Raw genomic sequence first — 18511 nt, forward strand, 5'->3', positions numbered from 1 at the left:
GAGCAGAATTGTCACCCATCCTTAGTACACAAGACTGCAGACATGGTTAAAATAAAAATAAAAGACAACTATGTTCCCTCATATGTTTCAAGGTACACCACAAGCACGTGAGTGTACCTGCTAATTTAGTAACTTGTGAAATTCCCCCTTTGTTTCAAATAGAAACACTGTAGGATAGAGGAGTATTTCCACTGTGAAGAATATCAACACTAAAGCTATAATTTCCAATGTTATTTGGAGGAGAAAGACTAAGGTGGTGGTGTGTGGGGAGGGGAGAAGAGAGAAGACACTTAAGGGTTTCCCTTTCACGTGTAAAATTGGTCTGAAACACAAGTTCTCAGATTCACAAATGTCATACAGGTGATACTAAGGCTCATTTCCCACATTTTGCTTGAATACTTGGTGATCAGAGAAATCATTCAAAGCAACTGTCAAAAGAACGGATGGACTCAAAATTCTCACAATAAAGATTGTCAGCGATACTGTGTCATGGTACACATTTGTTATTAGCACAATTTCTATACACACTCTCTCTCTCTCTCTCTCACACACACACTTACTGGCTGCAAGTTGAACACAATTTAAAGTGGGATTTCATTACACCTTATTTCCACATGTGTCGATAGGTTGCTAAATACAGATACAGCCGTAATAAGTTCTGAAAGTTCACCACACTCAACCATTCAACTGAGGGGAAGGGGAGAGGGGAGGTATAAACATGTACAAGACATTCTTGCTTGATTACAGATCAATAATACAAAAGTCTTTTATGCTGCACATCAGTCTGTTAGAACTCAGTGAGCAATCAATGCATAGCAGCCGAGTGGGAAGGGGAGAGAAAGGGGGAAGAGAAGGAGGGACGAGCCCACCGGTTTCTGAACTCTTGTCAGTCTCCTTGGGCCGTGTGACGACGCACGTAAAAATTGAGAACGCTCCAGACCAAGATGCTCCTTAGCTAAAAGGGGAAAGCTTCGGTTGTTGTCATCCAGCTGCTTTGTGTTTCCCACCGCAACACCTGCACATGACCCCACAGTGATAGCAAGCCCGAAGGGGCAGGTAACAGCACATACAGGGGGCAAGGAAGGACAAGGCGATAAGGGCCAACCACCGGAGGCAAAACTTGTCATCACTGGTATCGCAAGAGCAAGGGTCTGTATAGTCTCCTTCTGGGTCAGACATACAGTGATAGAGCATGCTGTCCGCACACCACATACAGCTGACTTGGCGGATGCAACTCTTTATTCTGTCCGGAGCATCCTGGCACTGACCCCGCCTGTTCTCCTCGTGGTTGAACATGTCCCTGCAGTAGACGCACCTCGACCTCTCCCCATCCTCCTTTCGCCGCCGCGATTTGCACCTGGCAGGCTGAGTCTTAACCACAGCGCCCTTGATGTCTTCGCACAGATCAAAGTCAGAGTTGCCCACGTAAGGGTAATTGTAATCGTGTTTGGAGGCCTCGGTTTTGGCAAATCGCACATACGAGTCCCCATCGTCCGGATCAATGTACTTCTCCCGCATGGGGGTGTGGCGGTAGTCCTCATAACCCGTCACCCAGATCTTTTCTCGTGGGTTAATCCGCACAATCTCCTCGTCGTCGTCCGGGAAGCTGACGTGCCGATAGGATCGTGGGATAGACTGTGGGAGAAGCATTTCAAAAAGAACATCTCAAAAGCTGGCAACACATGACACACTCAAGAAGTTTAGATAATAAATATATTTTCTGTTATTCTATCATCTAATCTCTCTAGACAGATACACATGTTTATATACATAACAGGATACAAGCAAGGCAGACTTCGTTTTAAATTTCTCACTGCTCCAATCACCAAAAGGTATTTGAAGTGGATGAGGAGTGCTTTCATTAATTTCAAATGCCAGAAAAATCCCATTATCCAAGTTATTGTGGTACATATAGCTGGAAGTGGATCAAAAGCATTTTGCAGATATAACCCGCACGATATCCCAACTGTACCCAGTGAGGAACAGCAATACGACCCAGGCTACCAGCAATGACTGCAGTAGTTGGAGAAAGGGCCACTGCAATTGAAATTCTTGCCTGCAGTTGTCAGCTGTAAGTCTCTTTTATATATATATATATTTATATATATATATGATTTTTATTGGTTTTACATATAATCACATTACATAACATCGTACCCTTTTATTTTATCTCTTTGGATCAACTGAGCATTACGACTTCCCTCTCTCCCGTCTGATGGTTTACAAAATTAAACTTTGCATTTCGCTTCGTTTCCTATCCCTGTTATATCATTACCTAAAATTTTGTATTACTCAGCCTGAATAGGTAGCAATTTCATCTTACAGATCTTCAGATAACCCTGCTGGTGATGTTAATTGCTTACAGTTGTCTTTCAAATATAATATACATTTGTTCCAGTCTTTTTGGAATGCTTCGTCTCGCTGGTTCCAGATTTTCCTGTCAATTTCACCAACTCTGCAAAGTCCATCAGCTTCATCTGCCACTCTTCTTTTGTTGGCAACTCCTGCTGTTTCCATCTTTGGGCTAACAAAATTCTTGCCGCAGTTGTTGCATATAAGAACAATTTTCTATCTTGTCTCGGTATCTCTCTACCCACAATACCCAATAAAAAGGCTTCTGGTTTTTTTTTTAACAAATGTGTTTTTAAACATTTTCTTTAACTCATTATATATCATTTTCCAGAAAACTTTTACCTCTTTACATATCCACCACATATGGTAAAAAGTACCTTCCTTTTCCTTACATTTCCAACATTCATTTTTTGTTCTGTACATTTTGGCTAGTTTAACAGGTGGTAAATACCACCTATACATCATTTCCATAACATTTTCTTTAAGCGTATTGCATGCTGTAAACTTAATACCTTCATTCCACAACCTCTCCCAATCTTCTAACTGTATATTATGTCCAATATCTTTAGCCCAATATATCATTACTGATTTTACCTCCTCCTTTAGTGTGCCATTCCAATAATAATTTATACATTTTTGACAATATTTTTGTCTTATCATTCAATAAATCTATCTCAAATCTTGATCTTGTTGTTTCAAAACCATTTTTAATCCTCTTTATTTTTTTATAAGATATTTATTAAAGTTTTAAAGATTTATATAAAATAGAAAAAACAAAAGAACAAACAGAAACAACAAAAATACATACAAAACACATACAACAACAAATATAATTTCAATCCCCTATATTCATAAAACTTACTTTCCCGACCTCCTCATACCTCCCCTTTCTGTATTCCAATCTCTAATTAGTTCAATTCAGCAAATCCTTCCCCTAATTTCTATATAGTTTTTAACCTTTCTTTTCTTAATTACATAATCATTACAGCTAAAAACCCATTAATTTCAAAATCAACATCGTTCTAACATTCAATAATTTTACAATGTTTCTTAAGATAGTCCTTAAATTTCTTCCAGTCTTCTTCCGCCGTCTCTTTTCCCTGGTCTCGGATTCTGCCGGTCATTTCTGCCCATTTTTAATCCTCTTTAAACACTTCATTTATCTGACAATAATGCAACCAATCCCTCAATGATTCTTTTATTTCCTCAAACGTTTTTAACTCCAACTGGTTTCCTTCCTCTATCACTACATCTCCGTAGGTCGCCCATTTTTCTTCCACATTTAATTTTTTAACTGCAATCGCTTCCAATGGCAAGAGCCACCATGGAGTTTTACATTCTAATAGACTTTTATATGTATTCCACACCTCATAAATTGACTTTCTTATGATGTGCTTCAGGAATCCTTTATGCATTTTTACCGGCTCATCCCATAGATACGTGTGCCATCCAAATCTGTTATTATATCCTTCCAGATCTAACAGATCTGTGTCAGCTGTAAGTCTCGTGCAGCCAGGCTCATGCTGACGTTTCAATTTATCTCAGAAACAAGCCAGAAGAACAGCATTGGTGGAGCAGCTAGCTTTTACGTGCAAGGCCTCCCCTGAAATGCTAAATCACAGGGATTCATCTCTGTCTTTCTAGGCAACTGGCATATACCAACCTGGCAAGGGAAGTCTTGCACTGCTTCCTGAAGGTCAGCCAAATAGTCCTTGGAAGACTATGGCAATCAAGCCTTCTTGTCAAGAGAACTCCCTCCCCAGCTCCCACTCCCACTAGAAATGCATCTACAGAGAATTATTTGAAGCATATGGACTCTGGTGTGCCCATGAGTGGCAGGGGCAAAGCCGCAAAAGGAAAACACTGAAAACAGGCTCACTTGTTCTAGATGATACTGGTCAGGGTTAAACTGGTCGTGCAAATGTCCCCGGGTGCAAATTCTGTGGTGCTCACAGGATGGAGGAGATGCCAGTGTTCGCAAAGGCTGCTCCCTCTTCTGAGAAGAATTAGAGGAGCTGTCTGTAGCATTCTGTCAGTAACATAAATGGGAACAGGGAAGGTAAGTAACACAGCTCCATTTCCATAGACAATCTGAGCGACAATCCAGATTTCTCCTTAGGCACTGGGGCCTATCCCCCGCCCCCCAAAATCACACTGCCGCCCTATAAACCTCTTTAGAAACACACACGTTTTTCATGAACAGCAACATGGTTTGAGAAATGTTGGTCTACAATATATATTTAATTTGCTCACAGAAATGAAGTTGGGCAGTTCCTTGGGTTTTGCCTCCTCTGTTGGACACCACTTTGCTTTACAATAAAAATAATGTGTCTTGCGGCACTTGAAAGACTTTGGAAGTTATTGTGACATAAGCTTTCATGGGCTGGAGTCCACATCATCAGATGCATGCGACGCAGCAGAGACTAACATGGCTACTCCCCCCTCTCCCAAAATCTGCCTAGTCCAAAACACACACACACCCCGCACAAAAAGGGTGGAACAAGTGCATATTTTTAACCACGTTTTAATCTAAAATACATGTAAGCTGGGGTCTGACCAACACTTGTGTCCCTCTTAAAAGCGGAATAGCATTAAAAATACACACCCTGATTTGATTCTCTGTACTTATTTTGTACTCCTTGGGTAGTCCAGCTCTCAGGACTGGCTGTGAAAAATACAGAGCTATGTGACAAGACATGAAGATGCCACACTGACAAAACTGAGCTAACCGATCAACATCAGTTTACTGTCTGCTGCAGCTTATGTGCAAGTGATTTTTTTTTAAAATCTCCACATAGGTTCCCTTCAGGTAGATTAGCATCCTTGCCTAAACCAGAGCAGAGAAATGGAACACCTATTGCACCCCCCCTTGCCCCCCCCGACTGGTTACAAGGAGCCCAGTATCTATGGAATAGTCTAAAATTATTTTATAAATAAATTCGCTGGCTGTTATCTTCCTTCCTTTCTTCTGAAAAAGCAGAAACCGGGGATCAATAAATGTTATGACACTTTACACAAAGCAAAGACGTATCTTGGAGGAATATTTTGGAGGTTTTAGTTGCATCAGCTGTTGGGTTCTATTTCAGTGGCAGATTCCAGTTAAAGTTAAGAGTAGATGATCATAACTGCAAATAAGTGACCCCATCTGACTTCTTAAAATATCGTTTCTGTCTGCTCTGAGAAGTCTCTGCCTGCAATAACCTTCCTTTCAACTCTTAAGCACAAGCTCATATGAATGCGCAGCTGAAGTCGGGAGGAATTTTTAAAAGCTGTAAATAGCAAAGTATGAATGTAAAGCATGTTGATCTGCATGAAATATTTATTACAAAATTTGCACTCAAATACTTCTATTTTAGACAAATAGAATATCTCACCTGCCATCTTATTCATTCTTGCATATAAATCTGGAGGGATGGACATCTGTCCCTGGAAAGTATTTTCTTTCCTCTTTCTGCATGGCTGCTCCCTAGCTTGCTTCAAAGCCTTTAACCCCCTATTTTGAATTTTATGACCAATTTGCAATTTGCTCCAACAGTTTATAAAACGATGTGGTGTTGCTGCTGCTGCTGCTGCTGTTTAAAGTTCTGGTCTTTTATAGTTCTGGCAATTAAATGTTCAGAACTATATTTAAGAAGTCAAAACTACGACTTCATGATCCCAACCAGTTAAGAATTACTTGTCCACAGGCCTCCTGCCTTAATTCATCATATTCTGCATCATCCAGAACAACCTCTTCTGGCACTGCTAACCGTCAAGCAAGCTAACAGTGAAAAGATAATAACTCTGTATATGCCAATGAAACAGTTAAGCCTGCCACTTTAAGCAGCCTATGCCTGGGAAGCACCTAGTATATGAAGAATGGACCTACTCAGAGAAGAATCCTCTAAATTAATGGGCACGGCTATTAACTAAGGACCATTAATTTCAATGGATCTACTCTGACTATAGCTTAGTTAGATTCAACCCACTAATCAGGAGAGGCTGATTTTTCTTCTTCCTCCCTCCCTCTATTTTACAACTGTTGCATTTCTCCCACTGCTTGGCTCTGGCTGACTAATTACATTTTTGTTTCAAATGCAATTAGAAGGAAAAGAACTTCAGTAAAAAAAACACATTAAGGAAACTGTGCACACTTTTAAAACTCCATGCCTATTTCCTAAAAATCAGAATAGATCAGAGCTCAGTATCAAATCTAAATAGGTCTTCTGGAAGTGGTAGAACATAAATTTGGCATTTATCTGCCCTGTGGTCTTATAGCAGTTTCCCTGCCCTTCTGCCTCCATGAAGATACCTGGGTCCAAGTCAGCCCTTGGTTGGAACTGCCTTTCCTCCTCTCCCAGCCTGGTTACCAAAGAGATAGGGAAGCCAGGAACAAACTCAGAGGCCAGCTGCAAATCTCCCTTCCCTCTGAATATTCATAGGAGCCTTGCCAGTGTCTTGCATTATAGGCTGCGAGGCAATTCTCTAATCCTTTTCACTTTGTTAACAGGAAGTTGTCAATCACCTTGTTGTCAGGCTGCCAGGGCCGACTTTCTCCAACCATGTTTACATGCCAAGCGTGGCCTGCCCAGTGCGTCACCTTTGGGGCAGAATGCAGGAACACACAAACATTTCTCAGGAGTCTGTTTGTCACTCTGGGAATCCAACAAGATGCACATTTTTGTTTTCAAAAAGCATGCTGTTGAATTAAGACCTCTTCTCCCCACTGCACTCGCCATCCCAGTCAAAATCCTGTGTGAGTCAAACGGGTAAGAATGGCACACAAAAGCACAATACACTGTGCAGAATTTTATTTTCATCTCTAATAAGAATCCAGCTCTCAGGAATATCCTGGATCAAACTTTTATGAGTGACATATTGTGATGAACATCTGCAACCATATAGATCTATTGGAAGTGTCAAAATCCTTTCCAAGGATTATGTTGCTATGGGTTCAATGGAAGCTGCAGCTAGAAATTGTTTATTGCATATTTACACTAAAATTTACTTTGCTATATAGACTAGGGCAATATGTAACAAAAAGCTTAAGTTACATAATGGGGTTAAATTACTATGGGCAGGATTCAGCTAATGAATCCTGTCAGCTGAAGCCCTATGCAAGGGCTTCCACTAATGCAATGGGGCCTTCTCCCCTTCTCTTCCAGTAAGACCTCAAAACTGGCTTGGTGTGGTGGCTGGGTTTTAAAACCTCTGCAATAATGCATATTGGGATGCGGGTGGCGCTGTGGGCTAAACCACAGAGCCTAGGACTTGCCAATCAGAAGGTTGGCGGTTCGAATCCCCGCAATGGGGTGAGCTCCTGTTGCTCGGTCCCTGCTCCTGCCAACCTAGCAGTTCGAAAGCACATCAAAGTGCAAGTAGATAAATAGGTACCACTCCAGTGGGAAGGTAAATGGAGTTTTCGTGTGCTGCTCTGGTTCGCCAGAAGCGGCTTAGTCATGCTGGCCACATGACCCAGAAGCTGTATGCCGGCTCCCTCGGCCAATAAAGCGAGATGAGTGCCTGCAACCCCACGACTGGGCCTAATGGTCAGGGGTCCCTTTACATAATGCGTAGGGGATGAGGGAGGGATTTGGCAAGTCGAAACACTTGCCTTGATGGAATAATCAGCTTAGCGAGGCATTGAATTCCTCCCTATATATTTTATTTTTAAGAGATTTTTAAACTGCCCTTAAGTAAAGCTATCAAGGCAGAGCAAAATCAGGACTAAATAAACATCAATTAAGGCAACACACTGGATGCACCCCACACTCTTATGAGCTTTGGAACAGGTGGGTCTTGTGCAGCATTGCGATTTCTGCCCCTTGACAAGCAGAGACAGAGAGAGAGAGAGAGAGAAAACACACCTTGGGACTCCCTGACACAGCCTCTGCTGCAGCAGAGACAGGTGCAAGGGAGTTCTGGGAACATGACTGTGGTCGCTGGCTCCTGAGCACTTGTTGCATCTACAGGGAATGGATCTTCTACAAGAAGACAAGGGTGAAGGGCACAAGAAAGAGCAAGGAAGCCGGAACTGTGCAAGGCACAAGACCTCTAGGGCAGGAAAAAAAACAGCAGCAGCAGCAGCAGCAGCCATCTGGCTCATCAACAGAACAAGTTAGCAGGCGGGTGAGCTCCCGTTGTTCTGACCCAGCTCCTGCCAACCTAGTAATTCAAAAGCATATCAGTGCAAGTAGATAAATAGGTACCACTGCAGCAGGAAGGTAAAGAGTGTTTCTGTGCGCTCTAGCACTCGTCGTTGTGTTCCGTTATGCCAGCAGCGGTTTAATCCTACTGGCCACATGACCCAGAAAGCTGTCTGTGGACAAATGCCGGCTCCCTCGGCCTGATGCGAGATGAGCGCCGCACCCCAGAGTCGCCTTTGACTGGACTTAACCATCCAGGAGTCCTTTAGCTTTACCTTACTCACTATTTCCAAATTCCACCAAAAAAGAAACCTAAAAACGTCCCTGAGGGATGTGAAGGACAGATCAGCCCAAACAACTTTCTAATCACTGCATTCAGCAACGATGGCTCTGAAATTTTCTCTTTTTAGGCAAACCCTGATAAGGTTCTAAGGCACCCCTGGAACATCTGGAGGGCCAAGGTTGAGGAAGCCTGGCCTAACCATCCTATCTCAAATAGATTGGGGAAAAACAGACAAATTGAAACTGCAGAGTTTTGAGAAATTAAAAGACAAAGTGCGAGACTGGCTTCATTATTATCAAATAAGAGAGGTTTATAATTTGGATAAAAAAATTGGCTTCCAGGTGGAAAAATCAAAATTGGAAACAGAACTGTTAGATCCCAAAACTAAGATACTTTCAAGAATGTATAACTTGCTGTTAAAATGGAACACTCAGGATGAAACGGTGAAATCTGCTATGATTAAATGGGCACAAGATGTTGGACATAACATTATGTTTGCTGACTGGGAACAGTTGTGGACCACAGGTATGAAATTTACGGCATGTAATGCCTTAAGAGAGAATATTATGAAAATGATTTACAGGTGGTACATGACACCAGTCAAGCTTGCAAAAATCTATCATTTGCCCGATAATAAATGTTGGAAATGTAAAGAAACTGAAGGTACATTCTTTCACCTTTGGTGGACATGCCCAAAGATTAAGGCTTTCTGGGAGATGATCTATAATGAAATGAAAAAGGTATTTAAATATACCTTCCTGAAGAAACCAGAGGCCTTCCTCTTGGGCATAGTCGGCCAATTGGTGTCAAAGAAGGATAGAACTTTTTTTATGTATGCAACAACAGCAGCAAGAATACTGATTGCAAAGTATTGGAAGACACAAGATTTACCCACACTGGAAGAATGGCAGATGAAGGTGATAGACTATATGGAATTGGCAGAAATGACTGGCAGAATCCGAGACCAGGGAGAAGAGTCGGTGGAAGAAGATTGGAAGAAATTTAAAGACTACTTGCAGAAATACTGTAAAATTAATGAATGTTAAAATGATGTTGGATAGAAAATAAGTGGTATTGGCTACAAGTTTAATAAGAACATGCAAATATGGATGGATAATGGATGAAAATATACAGTTATAATAAGCTAAGATATAGAGTAAAGATAAATGAAAGAGGGTAAGGATTTGCTGAAATGTTTTTGTAAATGGGAATACAAAAAGGGGAGGTGTGAGGAGGTCAAAGAAACAAGTAAATGAGCCCAAAGATATTGAAAAATGGATATATTGTCTTTTTAAATTTCTTCTTTTAAGTTATTTGCTTTTTGTATTTTGTATCTTTTTTATTCTTTTTTTCTATGTGTGTTTTTTAGTTTGTTAATCTTTGTTATAATTTTCTCTATTCTGTAAACCTATGTTTTCTTTTTGTAAAACCTGAATAAATATCTTTTAAAAAACAAAAAACAAACATCTGCAGAAACCATTTTTTAATCCTCTTTTCCACCAGATGGTGTGAAGACATCATCTTGTTTCTTATTCAGATTGTCAATCTTCATAATTTTCAGGGTTCCCCTGTCCTCCCTAATCTACATTCTGGCGAAACAAACGAAAACTTGTTTTACAAACTCAGCTGAGATGCTGTTTGGGAGAAAAAGGGAGAGCGGGTGGGGGTAGGGGATATATAAGCGCTGCTCTCCCTCTTGTGTGCATATTTTAATAGTGTGGCTGAAACATACTTGACACTCATCTGGGAGACCAAAGTAGGCTAAAGGTTTCATGAAGGAGGCAGCAGAAAGAGATCTGGTTTCTTCATTTCATGTTATTTATGCTGACTACGAAGAGAAAAGGATGCTTGAGTTGGTTAGCAGGATCTAAAGGTCCAGATAAATCTTTCCCATGTGCTATATATACTGCATTATGTATACGGAAAGTCACTTATAGCAAAGCTAAGACAGTTGTCAACAGGTGGGGTCAAGCATGTGCCATAAAAACCTTTTGCTTCAGGCTTCACAACTCCCATGTTCTAAGTAGTCATCAACTACCATGAGGTGTGAATTGCCATGTTGTGTTTCAGAGGCCCTCTCCGTTACTGAAGTGGTGATATTCTTAATTGTGTGGCTTTGGGGGTTAACTAAACCCCTATTGGGGTGACTGAGTAAGTCAAATATGCACATAAGACGACAGGCGGCATAGTGACCCCAGCAAATGCTGTACAGATCCATCAGTTGCTACTCTCTGTGCCTATGGATCACTGGCCCAGGATGAGCTCTGCCTGCTTTGTCTTTGCCCATTTCCTTGGTGCCAGCAGGGGCAGTCCGTACTAGTTGTTGCAAGGTCTTTTGAGTGTCACTAATTGTTCATCATTTGTATTATTCTCATTTTGGCACAAAAGCACTCTCTCTCTCTCTCTCTCTCTCTCTCTGTGTGTGTGTGTGTGTGTGTGTTGGGGAACACAACTCACAGATTGTGCACAAGGGCACACCTATCAGAAATCATAGGGAGGGAAATACTTCACATTGTGTGAAAAGTATAGAATTTGCAGCACCAAACGCAGTGGTGGCCACTAGTTTTAAATGCTTTAAAAGGACAATAGTCAAATTCATCAAATCAAAAGCAGCAGCACTGGTTGTGATGCCTGCACAGACCCATCAGGTTCAAAGGCAACATGCCACGGAGTATCACTGGCTGAAGAGGAATGGTGACTGTCTTCCAACATGCTCTGGGTGTGGACTTCCCAAAAGCACGTCATTGATCACTGTGAGAAACAGGACGAACATTTGTCTGCTCTAGAAGGAAGTCAGAAGCAAACCAGGCTGGGAATAGCCTGCCAAAGAGAAGTGTGGACAGAGCACAGGTCCACACAGAAATGCTAGCTCCACTGACCTGGTTCACAAAGAATGCTAAGCCATAGGCTTAGGTAACCAAAGTTAAACTTTCTTATTTGAACCCAACACTTATTCACCAAGGTTTGCTGTGGTATACACCGTACTTTTCCGTCTATAAGACGCCCCCATGTATAAGTCTCCCCCTATTTTGGGGGACTCAAAGTTAAGAAAATGGGGGGATTGCCCAGGATTGTTGAGCTTTATTTAGGGGGGATTGCCAAAAATCACGCACCTGCATGTGTCCCAAAATCCGCCTCCCGTCTGTCCCATCCCAGCAGGAGCTGCCAGTCGCCTGCCCAACTGCAGGAGCATCAGCCAATCAACACCACCCATTGACGCAGCAACCAATAAAATGCACAACAGCCGCTGACAGCTGCGGCAGCAACCAATCAAACGTCCACCCTGTCCACTACCCATGTATAAGACGACCCCCCACTTTTTGGCATGATTTTTATAGAAAAAAACATCAGTTTTATACATGGAAAAGTACGGTAATTCTTGGTCAAAGTTAAGCTCAGCATTAAGCATTAAACATTGTCTGCAAAACCAGAACCTCTAGTCGCAGCTCACAAGTTGCAGAACCACAAGAGAAGCACAGCTCAAAACTCAAAATAATGGGGGGAAAGAGAGAAAAACTATGCTGTGACATGGTCTGAGTGACTGCCTGTGAGATGCTCTGGCTTTAACCACAGTATATAATAAGCTATGATCAACATTAATTATGGTTACTGCACAAGTCCAGGCCTTTATCACAGGGCTGGAGAAATCACTATTCAGAAAGATGCAGAGCTGTGAAAACACTCAATTTCTCAGTGGATTTTTTTTTTTTTTTAAAGAATCCATTCACACAGCCTTCCTGAACCTTGGGTCCCCAAAAGATGTTGGGCCATAATTCCCTGCCACCACAAAACTACCGTATTAAAAGTCAGCAAGAGCCATGTGCTCTTTAAAGGGTGTGCAGCTCCTGCGGGCTTTTCTACGAGATGGGGGGAAGGATAGCCCATCAGTGATGGGCTGCCCTTCTCCCTCCTTGCTCCACGTGGCTCGTGAAAGGGAGTGCGGCTCTAGGGGGCTTTTCTGGGAGGTGGGGGAAGGAACTGAGGGGATGCCCCCTGTCCCTTCCCCCACCTCCCGCAAAAGCCCACAAGAGCCGCATGCTCTTTAAAGGGTGTGCAGCTCTTGGGGGCTTTTCCCCAAGGAGGGAGAAGGGACTGACTGGCCGTGTCAGTCCCTCCTCCCTCCTCAGGGAAAAGCCCGCAAGAGCCACATGGAGCTTGTGTGCGGCTTTCAGGGGTTTTCCCCGCCTGCATTCATTCCATAAGACGCACAAACATTTCCCCTTACTTTTTAGGTGTGTCTTATGGAGTGACAAAAGTGTGTCTTATGGAGTGAAAAATACGGTATTTGCATCCCTTCAAAAGGCTACACAGGAGGTTTACAAAGCCCCCTATCTTCCAGAATCTGCATCTATGCTTTCAAGGACAGCAATGATAATCTGCACCGTCAGCTTTTCTCAGCTCCCTGAGATTGATTTCGGGACGGTCATCTTGGGAGGGTTCCGACAAGTTTTGCTATTTATTGTCCTGCTGCAATAAGGAGACAAAGCAAATATGGTAGTTGCAGCCTCATGTCACTTCCCTTCACCGCTGCACAGAATGAGTGGCTATGCAATAGAGAGAGCACATTACATCATGATTCAGTGGTACTTCCCAAAAGATGAACATTTATCCAAAGGGGAAAACAATCTGAGTGCAGAAAGTGGATTAATTAACTGGAAGCAAAGTGCAATTTCAGACTGCTGGCGAGCAAGATGCATTCTCAGTCAAGGCAAAAATGAAGAACTGGCTTTACTCAGGTTGCCTCTAGAGAAGAGCAAGCATACAATGCGCAGAGGCTGGAGAAATTTATTTTCAAGCATATGGAAAACATTTGTGGATTGTAATGAGGCTCTGGAGTTAAGGTAACATTACATTACATCGCAGAGATGCCTCCTAAAGGGAAACCTCATCTTTGGAAAACACAAAAAGCATAATTCAGCCACAGTAAAGACCTTTTAGCTCCCTTTGATTTCATTGAGGGGGGGAGGAGAAGGGAGAGAGTTAAGTGCATAGTAAACATTCACTGGAAATCAATAGGGCTCATATATGTGCAATGACTTCCAAATAAACAAAAAGCTTGTTGCCCTTTCTGGAGATATTGAGGTCTTTGTTCTTGGGCTGATTCAGGAAGAGAGCACCATCTCTGCACAGACTGCAATTTGCCTTTTAGGGGGGCAAAGATATACACAGCTGATGTTTTAAGCAGGACAGACCTGATACAGATGTACAAAGGTATCTTTGCTGAATAATTTGCTATTAAATAGTATGCCATTCCAGCTCTCCTACAGCAAACTGCCTCCCCCCCCCACCTTCCATTCTTCCCTCTCCATCACAGAATCTATAAATCACTTCTGGCAGGTAGCTGGGAAGCAGCTGCTAAATGATAGTTTTGCTCTGGAGGAGAGGAAGTCACCTTTTAACCCTGCCTGCTGTTGTTTGTCTTATAACTATGACAAAAGAACGGAGGAAAACAACATGCCAACTGTCACAGAGGATCTGGTCACACGCTACAGGAAGCCCATTTCAGGCCCTCAACATTATCAAGCCTTTCAGGCTGAGGATGTTCGTCCTCTCTAATCATAAGATTCGACTGCATGGGTCCCGGTCCTTGGCCCCTCTCCCCCCAAACTATTTCCACTATTTTCTTCTCATGCAAAAAGAAAAGAAAAGTTCAGCAATACATTAGAGAGGCAGTCATGGTTTTGCACTGAAAAGGAAATGTCAAAGAAGTCTGCTCTTTCAACTTTCATCTCCTTATTTTAAAAATCTGCAGATACTTTCAGCAGTTCCCTCCTCTGCTTACATGACGACAACCAGATTTTACACTGCTCAGTAAGAACAGACTTAAGACTGGGTCACACAAGAGGGGTTTTTTTTGCTTACGGACCGGACTGAGACTCTGTCTCCCCAGTGCGCACATCTGTTCTGTTGTGACAACTCTGCTTCAGCCGGCAAGAAGGTCTGAAACAGGGTATTGCAGAGGTGGCTCTGCTGGATCCAAAGTTTGCTGGCTCACCTGACAGGCCCCTGGATTGGATCCCTAAACTGTGCCTGCCTGGAAGTGGCATAGTTATCGCTAGCCATCTAGGATGCAAAGAACTGAACAGCAAGTCCCTGTTTCAGTTACTTAGCGGAAAAGCAATAAACAAAAATAGGGGCGGCATTATTATTATTTTTAACATGTGCAGTATTTTACAGAGTACAGTCATAGCTCATGTTACGTTTGCTTCAGGTTGCGCGTTTTCAGGTTGTGTCCTGCGGCGACCCGGAAGTACCAGAAAGGGTTACTTCTGGGTTTTGCCACTCACGCATGTGCAAACGTGCAAAATGACGTCACGTGCATGCGCAGAAGTGGCGAATCGCGACCCTCGCGTGCGCAGACGCGGGTTGCGTTCTTTTCAGGTTGCAAACGGGCCTCAGGAATGGATCCTGTTCGCAACCAGAGGTACCCCTGTACAAGGCACTTACAGTCTAAAAATTGCCACTGGGAAAACTGAGGAAGAGGGAAGTACAGTAATGTTTTGTTGTTGCAGTTTCAGGCTTAGGGAGTGATCCTTAATCTTTTATGCCCTTGTCACTTCCAGGCTGGGTTATTGTAATAAACTGTATGTATGGGTTTGTCCTTTAAGACAGTCCCCAAGCTTCAGTTGGTTCAGAATGCTGCAGCCGGACATCGCATTGTGCCAATTTTGTTTCGGCTTCATTGGCTACCTATTTGTCCTGGGCTCATTTCAAGGTGCTGGCTTTGGCCTTGGGACGAATGGCCCTGGGACCAGTGTCTCTCAAGAATCACCTCTTCCAGTATAAACTTGCTCAAGACCTGTGCTCTGTTTCTGAGGCCTTCCTTGTTGCTTATTTACCAACAAAATGCATGGCTTGTGAGGTCAAGAGAGCGGGCTGTTCCAGCTCTGGTGGTCCCAGGAATAATTTATCCTGCCCCACTTCTGCCCATTCTTAAAAAACCTTTGGATCAGGATTATTGTTTCTATCAGAACTTGTGCAGGTCTATACTGATGATGCTGCGTGTTTATAGTTAGTATTCAATTTTACCTTGCTCAATGATAATGTAATTTATTTATTTATTTGGTAACGTAGTCTTGAGTATGATTTTTCACAGAAGGGTGGGAAAAGAGGTGCTGAAATAATAGAACAAAGAAATACATGTTCACATCAAATTTTGCCAAAGCCTCTTTGCACTCCGAGAATATCTTTCATTGTACTGATAGCAACCAGTCAGATACACGACAGCCTTTAGTAGAGAGCAACAAAGCCATTCAGAGGGCATAAAGAGCAATTCCTATTGAGAGATACTTACTGTAAAGACATCATCATCTCCAACTTCAGTCTCATTGTGGATTGTTGAGGATGAAGTTGTAGATCCTGAAAAGACATTTTAAAATGTACACAGTTTCTGTATGTAATTATCACAGCCCACAACAAACCTACTGACCCTGTTGCATAGCTGTGCAACATGTACAACTAGGGAATTTGCTTCATTTTTGGCACAGAAGTGTCTTATAACTTATATATAAAAACTTGTCCATGTTTCAAAAGCCAACTGGTGATGAGGGATGGTGGAAGGTATGCTCCAGAAAAAAGAAGAAAAGGGAAAAACAAAACAAAGAGCCCAGCTGCATGCTTAGAACGGACGTATATGTTCTCCTGGAATGTGGCCAATGTTTTCCCCCCTGCTTGTTTTTACAGAAGCAATTAATTTTATCTGAATATTCTTGGCAAGATCCAAAACACATATTTGAAAATGGTAAAGGAAATTGTGTCAAAATAAGGGATAGTTATTCTATGTGGGTAAGAGAAGTAACTAAGAAAAAACTGCTTCAACAAATTTAAGTTTGGTTTTTTAAATTGCTTAATCTGGTAGCATAAAATCCCAAACAATTCATTCAAGACAAACAACGATTAAGGCTGAAGTCACAGAAAGCTGCTTAAGAAGTCATGTGCTAGAATCATTTGAAACTTCATTCAATATGAGACTTTGTGAGTCAATTAATATTGTATTCATTTGTGGATTAGCTTCAGATATATAAATTCCTAGACTTTACAGAGATTGAAAGCTGAATAACTTGAATCACATCCTCCCTAAGAAATTGAAAGCTGACACAAAAGACTAAGACTTTGATTTAAGGAGTAGCTCATTTCAGTGAAAAATGTGTGAAATTCAGCCTTCAAGTTGTAAGAATAACAACAAAGCGACTTAGAAACAAACAACATAGTCCCTGGATGCTGGTTTTGTACCTTCCATGAGATCTTCAATGGCTTTTCTCACACCTCTATCAAATGCTCGTGCATCAGCAGGGCTTAGAAAAGTGAGCCCAAACTTTCTGTTGTCGACTTTCCAGTGATGAAATGTAGGGTTTGCTTTAGTGTAGACCAAGTCCTTCTTCACATAGCATTCCAATACCACCTGGGGTTCAAAATGCAAAGAGGTAAAAGGATGTTAACAAGTGAAGGTTGTGGGTTTGTTAGTTTGGTTCATTTACTGCCTCTCGCATCGTCAAAACATGTCTAGTCTCTATGCAATTGCTTTGGTGAGAGAAGCTCTCTTCACAGAATAGGTCAGCAAAAATAGCTTTGCAAGTGAAACCAAAATGTTTCAAACAGTTCCCACTGGAATGACAAACGAACACCATTACATTATACAGAGCCATAGCTGGGGTAGGGGGTGGGGGCTAGCTAGGTGTTTTGTCCCAGGTGAAGCCTCCAGAGGGGCACCATTGAGGCTCCCAGCTTGTAAAAGGTAAACATAAAGGACCCTGACCATTAGGTCCAGTCTGGGATTGCGCCGCTCATCTCGCTTTACAGGCCGAGGGAGCCAGCGTTTGTCTGCAGACAGTTTTTCCGGGTCATGCGGCCAGCATGACTAAGCCACTTCTGGCGCAACAGAACACCAAAACCAGAGCACTGCAAGGAAATACCATTTACCTTCCCACCGGAGCGGTACCTATTTATCTACTTGCACTTTGACGTGCTTTCGAACTGCTAGGTTGGCAGGAGCAGGGACCGAGCAATGGGAGCTCACCCCGTCGCGGAGATTCGAACCGCCAACCTTCCAATCGGCAAGCTCTAGGATCAGTGGTTTAGACCACAGCGCCACCCGTGTTGTGTATGCAAATGTGCATGGGGAGGGGACCAAACTGGGTCTTGGACCTGGGTGAAATGAAGCCTAGTTTTGCCCATGACATTATACACTACCATTGCACACCTGGCCCATGCACATTTTGAACAGATTTCAAAATTTAAACAATTTTGCAATCTGTTCTGCACCTTTGTCTTGCTTAGCATAAAAACCAAGAAGTTACTCTAGTAGACAAATGTAACAATAAAGTACAATTCTAGTACCATTAATAAGGATATGCAAATTTTGTGCATAATGAAATCAAATACATGCAGATAACGCACACACACTCTAACTGCCCCACGGCAAACTAACTTGTCACACCCTGCCACTTATTCTGCCTTCTTCTGTTGTGAGCGGCTTGCCTCATTTCTTTGATTCAACTGCAAATATTGAAAAAGAAAATGTGGTGCAGTGGATACTGAATCCAAGTTGGATGAGGAGACTTTGGTTCAAATCTCCACTTGGCACAGTTGCTGAGCAAGCTTCGCCTAGTGGCTCTAACCAACATCACAGGGTTGCTATGAGGATTAAATGGCAGCGACCCCGTGTACAGGGGCTCCAAGCTTCTTGGAGTGTGTTCTGCAAGTGTGTTGGTACTATGGGTGCACCATGTTAAGTTTCTGCTTATGGGACATT

The 18511-nt window shown here is 42.4% G+C and overlaps 1 protein-coding gene across 4 annotated transcripts in view; it reads right to left on the minus strand.

Annotated features, from left to right (window-relative positions):
- Positions 1-216: 216 nt before the first annotated feature.
- The window catches only part of SPRED2 (sprouty related EVH1 domain containing 2), an 81983-nt gene continuing 63688 nt past the window's right edge, over positions 217-18511 (minus strand). For 3 of the 4 annotated variants that reach the window (XM_053380441.1, XM_053380438.1, XM_053380439.1), the window contains 4 exons: positions 16993-17161; positions 16055-16119; positions 4232-4381; positions 217-1635 (listed from right to left, as the gene is read on the minus strand). In XM_053380441.1, coding sequence (XP_053236416.1) covers positions 982-1635; positions 4232-4381; positions 16055-16119; positions 16993-17161 — 1038 coding nt within the window. In that variant the 3' untranslated portion in view covers positions 217-981. The remainder of the gene's footprint in view (positions 1636-4231; positions 4382-16054; positions 16120-16992; positions 17162-18511) is intronic. The other variant, XM_053380440.1, reaches the window with a different exon arrangement.

Source organism: Podarcis raffonei, chromosome 3 (genome assembly GCF_027172205.1).
Source record: "Podarcis raffonei isolate rPodRaf1 chromosome 3, rPodRaf1.pri, whole genome shotgun sequence".
Classification (NCBI taxonomy): domain Eukaryota; kingdom Metazoa; phylum Chordata; class Lepidosauria; order Squamata; family Lacertidae; genus Podarcis; species Podarcis raffonei.